General features: G+C 35.3%; 1 protein-coding gene across 1 annotated transcript; it reads left to right on the forward strand.

Moving 5' to 3' along the window:
- The first annotated feature begins 2,514 nt into the window (after window positions 1-2,514).
- On the forward strand, window positions 2,515-9,464 carry TMEM126A (transmembrane protein 126A). The gene is made up of 5 exons (XM_037042861.1): window positions 2,515-2,668; window positions 4,678-4,776; window positions 7,269-7,462; window positions 8,438-8,552; window positions 9,222-9,464. The coding sequence occupies exons 2-5, from the start codon at window positions 4,685-4,687 to the stop codon at window positions 9,412-9,414; spliced, it is 594 nt and encodes a 197-aa protein (XP_036898756.1). The 5' UTR covers window positions 2,515-2,668; window positions 4,678-4,684; the 3' UTR covers window positions 9,415-9,464.
- The last annotated feature ends 376 nt before the right edge of the window (window positions 9,465-9,840 follow it).

The raw sequence follows: 9,840 nt of genomic DNA on the forward strand, positions 1-9,840 counted from the left end.
ACATAAGTAGATTAAAGTAAAAGGATGGGAAAAGCTATCTCATATTAACACTAATCAAAAGAAAGTTATTGGACTGGCTATATTAACATTATAATTAACATTAATATTAAATAACATATAATAAATAAACTGCAATGCAAAAGATATTACTAAGGATTAAGAAGGATTATTTCATAATGATACAGGAATCAATTTATCCTAAATGTTTACTCATATAATAATGGAGCTTTAAAATACATGAAGAGCTCATAGAGCTGAAAGGAGAAATACAGAAATTCCCATAATAGTTGGTGATTTATTAACCTTCTCTCAATAAGTGATAGAAGTCGATAGAAATTCAGAAAGGATAAACAAGTTTTAAACAGTGCTATCAACCAACTTATGCTAATTGATGTTTTAAAACACTAAGTACAACAGCAACATATATATTCTTTTCAGTCACACATGGAACATTTACCAAGATGTACCAGAATCTGCTATAAATATCAATGTATTTAAAAGGATTCAAATCACGCAAATATATTCTCTGATCCTAATGAAATTTAATTATAAATCAATAACAGAAAGGCATCTGGAAAATTGGAACTATTAGGAAACTAACACAGTTTTAAATAACCCATAAGTCAAAGAAAAGAGCAAGAGAAATCAGAAAGTATTTTGGACTGAATTAAAATAATAAACAGCATTTTAAAATTAGTACTATGAATAGGAGGGAGGGTTATAGTACTAAAACCCATGTTGGGGGTGGGGGGAAATTTCACTTCAATGACCTCAGTTTCCTAATTTAAAAAATTAAAAAATGAAGAGCAACTTAAATTTCAGGTAAGAAAAAGAAAGGAAAAAATATGGATCAAAGCTTAAAACAATCATATTGAAGACAGAAAAAAATCAGTGAAATAAAACAAATGCTTATTTGAGATAAAAAAAATAATAAACCATTAGTCAAACTGGGCAGACTTAAAAAAAGAGAAGACAAAAATAACTGATACCAAAAAAAGAGAGATGTGAGCTCACTACAGATTCTAAAGAATAAGGCAATATTATAAGCAATTTAAACCAATAAATTTGAGAACTTAGATGAAACAGACATTTCATCTTGTCTTGTGAAGAGCATTGATTTTTAAAATAAAATCCCAATGTACTAAATTGCTTCCAGAATGTCATGCTACAAATTCTGTATAACATGAACATTAATACAAAATTAGCTTCAAACCATTAAATATGAAATTGGAATAAAAGCATAAAACAGAACATTAGGAATAAAATAATTTTTTTACACACACATTATAGTTAGTATCTTAATAAGCTGGTTTTCCTAAACTTTCTCTGCAGTTACATTTGAAACTGTCCAATTGGAGCTTATGCTGACTTTCTACCTTGGAAGCTAAAGACCTGTTTTTATGTTCTGCTTCATTGACTAGGGAATGTTTGACATCCAATAAACCCTTCTCAGCCAAGGATTTTGGGGGGCTCTTCCCTTCCTGCTCAAGTGAGAAGACTTCACCTTGCGAAGTTTTCCCCTTTATATGGAATACCATGTCTTCTTTGATAAAGCTCAATTATTTTCAAAGCAACTTCAGTAAGCACTTTTATTGGATGCTCACATATTCACAAAATAATCGATGAAGTGTTATTTCCCTTCTTATTTTATAAATGAAAAAGAGGCTGCTAGAATGAGAACTGAGACACCTACAGAGGCTTAGTCCAAAATTTTTATTCTCAATTGTCCTAGCTGATGGAGCCACCAGGCTTCCTGGCTCTCTAAATAAACAGTTTTTCCTTAGCCACATTCACCCAATCCTGCTTTTTTATAAGCAGTGCTAGGCAGGGCTCCAAGAAATCTGCAGAAAAATAAGCTTCTCCTCTTGAGGTGGGACAATAGATTAGATTGCAACATAGCACAGGGAGCTGAAGATCTGAGGGAAAAGGGAAGAAAACCGATGGAACAAAGGAATCTCCTTTTTTGACTTTAAAGATTTTATTTTTAAAGAGAGAAGAAAGGAGGGAGAAAGAGAGGGTGAGAAACATTAATGTGTGATTGCCCCTAGCATGCTCCCTACTGGGGACTTGATCTGCAGATACCCTGCCTGGGAATTGAAATGGTGACTCTTTGGTTTGCAGACCAGCACTCAGTCCACTGAGTCACCCCAGCCAGGGTGTCCTCTTTTGACTTCAAAAATATTTTTTATTTATTTTTCCATCATCATTTATCCCTAGTACCCATCCTATGCCAGGGGCTGTGTTTTCCTAAACCCTATAACCACTTCGAGGCAGGCTCTATCAGCCAGGTTTTCAGTGAAAAAGGTACTTCCGGTAACTCCAGTTTCATTTGGAAATTTTAGCCCACAAGCTATACCCAGGGAACCAGAGTTAGGTTGAACACTTCCCGCGTTAACCCAAGTCTCCCCGATCACTATCTCAGAATCTCCCCTGGCTGAAAGCCCCTCACGTCGAAGTTGCTTGTGCGTGCAAGCTACGTCCTGGGAGCCCAATCAGCGACGGAGGCCACGCACCGCCTCCAGGCCGAGTCACGTGCCAGTCAAAGATGGCTGCACCCAGGCAAGTTGAGTAAAGATTGCAGTGAGCTCTGGTGGCTGAGGAAACCTGGAGGAAGCACCGACTTCTGGGAGGAAAGCATAAGGCACAGACCTTCTGGGGAAACAGTGCAGTAAGTGCCTGGGTATCTGAAACACAGCATGGGAAAGAGATTCTAGGACTAGGTCGGAAGGGGAGAAGAGTCGGCCCTACAGCACTGAGAGTCTCTTCATTTTTCCACCTTGAATGAGGAGGGCTTATATTTAAAGCCAATAAAAAAATTGCACTTGAATTTAACCTCTGTTTTACTGCCAATTTACTGGGTAGCTTGGGCCTAACTTCATATTCAGAGGCCCGACTTTTTTCTCGTTGCCTACCTCGGAGCTGTTCTGAGTGAGATAGGGAATTCAAATACTAAAGTATTTGTAGAATTTAAAGGTGGCGTTGTCTTTGAGAGTTTACTGTTAACAATGGGGACAAAATGACCTATTGTGAGTTGCCGAGTCAGAACGTTTACCAAATTAAGGATGACTTTTAATAGCCACACGGCAGAAACGGGGTAGTTCACAGAACTCAAAATCTTATCCATATACAGAGTATAGAACAGAAAGAAAACTAATAGTAGCATAAGGCCGGACTTCCTGGGGCAGTAATTTCCTTCGTTTCGGAAATACAAACCACACACTTCATACCTACTGAATTTGATTGTGTATCTCTCCACCCTCCCCCACCTCCCAACCTCAACACTAGCAAAGCGGTTCAAAGCTTCTGTGGGGTAGGAATTGTCCATTGTGTTGTTATAACCAAAGCCCTCAAAAAATTTGAGTCCAGGATACCTAAATTTCTAAGTCCACATTGTACTTACTAGGTTAATTTAAGTCTGGGTATACGAATTTTGAAATATATTAGAAATAAATTTCGAATTATATATGAAATGTGGAGTGCCCTCAACATTTTCCAAATGATCTAATATATTTAAGTTACTCAATAAATATTTGTTGAATTACTCATTGTAAATTAATCTTGTAGCAAATGGGTGATAGTGAACCAAGAAAGTCTAATTTCATAAAGTCATGTTGTCCTTTGCTGTTATCTCTGAACTTCTGCTTTACTTAACTCTGCTACCTTAAAGTATTGTTTAATAAGCTTAATCTTCAAGGGAAAAACCATTGCCGTATTCTGGCATTCACCCCAGCTAGTGCATGGATCAACAAACTGGCTTGTCGGCCAGAGGAAGCCTATAGTTTATGGTCAGCCAGCCAAAAATGATTTTTACATTTTTAAAAAGTATTAAACAAAGACCGTGAGTGACCTGCCAAGCCTAAAATACAGTACTGTCTGTTTTGTAGAGGAAAAAACTTGCTGACTTCTGCCCTAGTATATATCTAGAAGTGAAATTGTTGGGTATGTGTGTCTTCTACCTACTATGTAGTACCAAATTCCTTTCTGGAGAGGTTGTATCCAAATTGGATATAATTTATGCTTCCACCTGCAACACAAATTACCCCACAGTCTTGCCGGTAATTGAAATGGCCAGATTTTGTTTTGTTTTTAGCCAACATAGGTACACATACTGGTATCACTATGGTTTTAATTTCTACTTCCCTGATTATCAAGTTAAGCGTATTTTCACGTTTACTGGTTCCTTGGCTTTCCTTTCAGTGATGTGCTTGTTCAAACTTTTTGTCAATTTTCCTTTTGGATTGCTTGCCCTTTCCTAGTTGTTTCTACTTACATACATATTCTGGGTACCAATTACTTGTGTGAGTTATGTTAAAAACATTTCTGCACTAACTTAGCTTTCTGGTGTCTTGAACACAAGTTCTTAATGAGTTACTAGTTTAGTATTAGTTTCATATCTTTTGGTGCTATTTGCAAGTTAAGTATTTTTAAGGGTTATAAACATACTTCTATATTTCCTAGAAGCTTTATCTGCTGCTTTTCATGTTTTGATTTGTCTTACTTAGAATTGATTTTCTTCTGTGTGGGGGGAGGGTATAGTGTGTAGGCAGATTATGAATTCCATCAATAGCTAATTCTTTTGAAATTATTAATGGTCTTCAGAAGCCTTTTTATAAGCCCCTTTGTTGTCTTTTTTCTATTGATAAACACTATTGAAAATGTTATTTTTAATTTTGTAAGACTCAAGATGGAAAATCATGAACCAGTTGATACTGTCAAGGAAAAACAAATTTTTGCTATCATAACCAGAAAAATCAATCAACTTCCAGAAGCAGAAAGGTAAGATCCTGTCTTAATTAAAAAATATCTTTTACCAAATAGATTTTCATTGACTATCTGATATTTGGTTTCAGTGCCTTGAGAAAACCAAGGCCCACCAAGATTAACCATTTAGTTTGAAGTCAGGGCTAGAATTCATGTCTTTGGGCCTACCTAATTATATCATGGTTCTCATTTTTTGCATTTGGCTTAGACTATAGTTAAATGTGTATTTGTGGACTCATCTAAATGTCAAAACTTCAAAATAGCTTTTAAATTGTCTTCATTTCTATTATAGTAATAGCAGCCTAAATAATGCCATTTAACACACACAGCTAGAAAAAAAATCTCAGAGAACAGGACTGTGGTTAAAAGATGTTAAGGTATTATTAAATAGAAAAAGGCTATGCAGGAAATGTACTGATCTATGACACTGAGTGAACTATAGGCCACTTTCGCAAAATGTTTTTTAGATCTAGGCAAGAATGCCTCTTTGGTTAATTTAAACTGAAAACAGGAGGCAGAAAAGCATAAAAAGGAGTCGGCTTGGGCAGAAAGAAGGAACAGTATCTCAGGCAGAGGGAATGGCATATGCCTAGGCCACAGGATAACAGTTTGTCATATTTGAGGAACCAGTGTTACCGAAGTACAAGGGAATTGGGCATAAGGTTGAAGAAACAGGAAGAGTTTTAAGCAGGGAATGATGTGATCCAGCTGACATTTCTAAAGTACATTCCAGTACTTTTTGGGAAATAGGTTTGAGGGGAGAGAAAAGGAAAACCAATACAAAAATGCATAGTAATCCTGGTAAGTGGTGATGGTAACGTAGTAGCAATTGAGATAAAATAGGATGGGTTTGGAGTAATTTCATATACCATATATTTCATGGCCACTTGATAAATTTGGTCTTATATTTTACATGTTTAGTTCATGTGCCTAGTTATTTTGTGTAGGTTTTGATAAAATGTCATGTATTTCTAGTTGTATAGGCAGTTTTTTGGAAAATTGACTGGCGAAGGGTCTGCTAGATAATTTGGTACTTACTGAATTATTAACTAAAAACTATGATTTAAAGCCATACTAAATTAAAATGTGGTTGGGAGACAGCAAATTTTGCTATTCCAATTCTAGCTGCATTCCTTGTTTATTATATTTTACAGTAATGTATCAATATATGAATTATATTAATCTTAGAATACGTAAAATATGTGGGCAAATTACCTCTCAGCATTCGTTCCTCTGACTAAAATAGAGATGATGTGTATTGCTCAGGATTATTATAAAGATAAAATAACTTATTTTAGAGGAAGTGTTCACATTTCTAGTTTCCACAAAAATGGGTCTTTCACATTCACATTTTCTATTACTTGGTAGGTTCTTCTCTAGGCTCTTATCACTCTTTAAAAATTATTTTATGTAAGGTACTAGACTGTCTCCTACTGCCATTACAATTTTAATAGGCTTGTTATATCTCGTTTACATGACTTTCATCTTTTCATAAACTGAAAACAGTGAAGGTAGAAGGTAATCTGTTGTGCCTTCAGCAGCAAGTCTGCTGTCTATAGTAACATGATTGAATGACAAGCAGCATAATGCCTGCAAAGTGAAAGGTTAAGAAAAGTAAAACCTCAAATGTAGGAAGCTATATTAGGAATTCCTAGAAACACTGTCTTAAGATGAGTGTTAACCATAGAAGTCAGAGGGGATATTGTGTGGCTAATCTGGCTGAGTAGTGAGAAATTTAAGAAGTCGACACCTATGTTGTAGATGGCAAGGCAGGGTAAGTCTAGTTAAGCAGTAGGTCGAAGAGTTGGAATTGAAGTACTTTCAATATCCAGCAATAATTTTTGGTATTTCTTCCAAAACTAAAGAATGCTCAAGACATGTGTTTGAAACTCATACATACCTTAACTTAAAAACCACTTCCTGTCTCAAAATACCATTTTACTCTTATTTCAGTGGGTTGTTGTAAGGTACCTGGCATAGAGTATCCCTTAAATATTACTACTCTTCCAGCCCCTCCATCTTAACTGGAATGCTTTGTGGATGAAATGAAACAACTCCACCTCTTTAAATGCCTTTGTGTCAGGTGCCATTGAAACCAAAAGGAACTTCTTTGTACTCATTGTCTTAAACTTGTTTATAGTGGGGAATGCCTCAAAATGTGCTGTGCTAGAGAGGTAGGTATTGGGTATTGTGGGAGCCCAGAGGAGAGACATCCAAATCACTCTTCAGAAACTCCTCAGTTTTATGTAGAATTATCCTTTGCAGAACCACAAAGTATATTTAGCAAAATTGAAATTTATCACTGTATCCTTAATTGTTACCAAATTCAAAAGCCTTTCGAATAAAAATCTGTATGTATAACATAATGAGGTTTGGGTTTTATGAAGCTGTAAGAAATAATATTCCTAAAGTTCCGGTAAGTTTGCTAACATATGCCAGAATTGTTGAAGAGTTCCTAACACACAATAGAGCCAAAGAAAATATTACTATTTTTTCCACCCATTCAGGAATCTACTTGAATATGGATCAACATATATTGGACTTAATGCTGCTCTCTGTGGCCTAATAGCAAACAGTCTTTTTCGGCGCGTCCTAAATGTGACACAGGCTCGTATAGCTGCTGGTTTACCAATGGCAGTGATCCCATTTTTGACGGCAGAGGTATCTTATAAGAGTTTTGTAAGTTTACCATTGAATACAGGTAAATTTTATTTCACTACTACCAAACTTTCCTTTGGTATATACTATTTGTACTCTGCAGCAATTCTTAAAATGGCAATTCGTATTAACATGGTCTACCAAACAAGTGTCTACAGAGCAGTTATAAATACTTTCCTTTATCTAACTCATTTTTCCCATGGTGTTTAAAATAAAAAAAAAATTAGAAACTCAATTTTTAAAAAGAAATTTAGAGAATTCCTTAAAGGGAAAAATATTTTTATGGGAATAAGACTTTTATATAGTAAATCTCTCAAAGCACTTAATATACATACAGGAATTAACAAATATATGAAGACTTGATTTCCTTTTGACAGTTTACCATGTGCTGAGTGCTTTGAGTATAGTTCATCATGAGTAAGTTTTTGATTAATGATTTGAAATAAAAGTATTACCATAAGTGGTGGTGGGGAGGGAGACAGTCCATTTAAATTCTCTTCTGCTAAGTGCTGTTCTAAATTTGTTTAAATTGTATGAGTATTTGGCTTGAGCCCCCATCATCAGTGTGGAAAAACTTTTGATCCAAGGAAATGTGTTGCCCAATGAATTAAACTTACTGACTGAGGAAAAAATAAGACATTATACTAATTTGGAGTGAACAAAGAACTTCATAAAAGTCACACTATATAATGTAAAACTATAAGATGAAGTATTAAAAAATGTCCATAGGTTAAAAAAAGTTTCTATATTAAGATGAGTAGAATAACACAAACTGAGATTATAGTCAATTCAAGTTCAGAATAAGGAAATTTTTTTGAAGATGGTTATTAATCAGTTACTCCTAATTATTTTAGGTTATCTGTACACATAATTATACCTTTTAACATGCCTTGCAGAATTGCATTTGCTGTATTACTGCCTGAAAACTGAGGCTATGTGATATGTAAGGGGAACTTGCATTTTTTTATGTTTGTTGGACTGTCATGACCTTCATTTCCAGAAAAGATTTATTTTCTAGGTGATCTGAACTGTGAAACCTGCACCATAACACGAAGCGGATTGGTGGGACTTGTTTTTGGTGGTCTGTATCCCGTTTTCTTGGCTATACCTGTGAATGGTGGCCTGGCTGCCAGGTAGGATTCTTTGTTTCTCATAATCATTGAAAAATAGTAGTATATAAATGATTACTTAGAAAATGTACAACTCAAAACAGCAAAAACATTTTCTCAGGCAATGTTAACTTTTGACTTGGAAGAGTTAAGACTTGTTTTTTTCCTCGGAGTAATCAGCTATTCTCAATAATTTGCAAACAGTTCTAGAAATATTTCACACTGTAGTCTTGGGTGTGTAGTTCAGGTTCTTAACCATAATTTACAGTTTAGGTTAATTTACAGCTTAGAAAGCTGCTAATACCATTTCTAGCATTAAAACTATGTTATATACACATTGTTCTTAAGAGTTTAAGCACTTCCACTATAGGAAAATTCCATCAGAAAATGTCTAGCTATATGCCTTCTACTCCAAAATAAGTGTTATTCTCCAGTGAACTTTTGTATCAAGTAGTCTATGCTCTGTGAGCCTCCAGGAGTAAACTGGAGAAAGGGGAAAAACAAACAAACAAACCAACAACAAAACAACCAACCCAAAAGGCCAGTTTTAGGAGTAATGATGGCATTGCCTTAATCTTTACCTAGAGTAAACTAGTTCAGATTTCTGTGATTAATATATATATTGGTGTACATCAGTTTGATACCTGACACCACAGTCTTTTCTAGCAAACTGTTCTCAATGTTTTCTTACAGGTATGCCTCAGCCCTGCTACCGGAGAAAGGAAACATCTTAACCTACTGGATCAGAATTTCTAAGCCTATCTTTAGAACAATGTTATTTCCTATTTTGCTCCAGACTGGATTTGCAGCATACCTTGGTTCTAGACAATATAAACTGCTTATAAAGGCTCTTCAGTTACCTGAACCTAGCCTAGAAATTCAGTGATTGTTAAGCAATTATGTACGTAAAAATAACCAAAATAAAATGTAAAAATACTATATAAACATGAATTTGTAATTTATCATATGACATACAACTCTTGAGACCTACAAAAGGCTACATAAGGCAACCAAAGGCTGAATACCAGGTAAAGGCTATCCACTTAAACAAGAACGTAACTTCTCTAGTTTGCCCAATAGTATTGCTTCATTGCACTTGCTCTATTCCTTTAGATTAGGCAGTTTGGTCTAACACAGACAAAAAAACAAAGTAGTTTACAGTGAACAATAAAGAGGCCAAACTGGAATGAAAATGGAGGTGGGGGGGCAGTATCAGAACAGCAAATGTTATTAACACTTCATTTTCCATAGGTGGTATTGATCCATAGAACCTTAGAACATACTGTATCAACCTGCCTCACACAGGGGTCAA

Source organism: Sturnira hondurensis, unplaced genomic scaffold (assembly GCF_014824575.4).
Source record: "Sturnira hondurensis isolate 20B ecotype Veracruz unplaced genomic scaffold, ASM1482457v3 Scaffold0003801, whole genome shotgun sequence".
Classification (NCBI taxonomy): Eukaryota; Metazoa; Chordata; class Mammalia; order Chiroptera; family Phyllostomidae; genus Sturnira; species Sturnira hondurensis.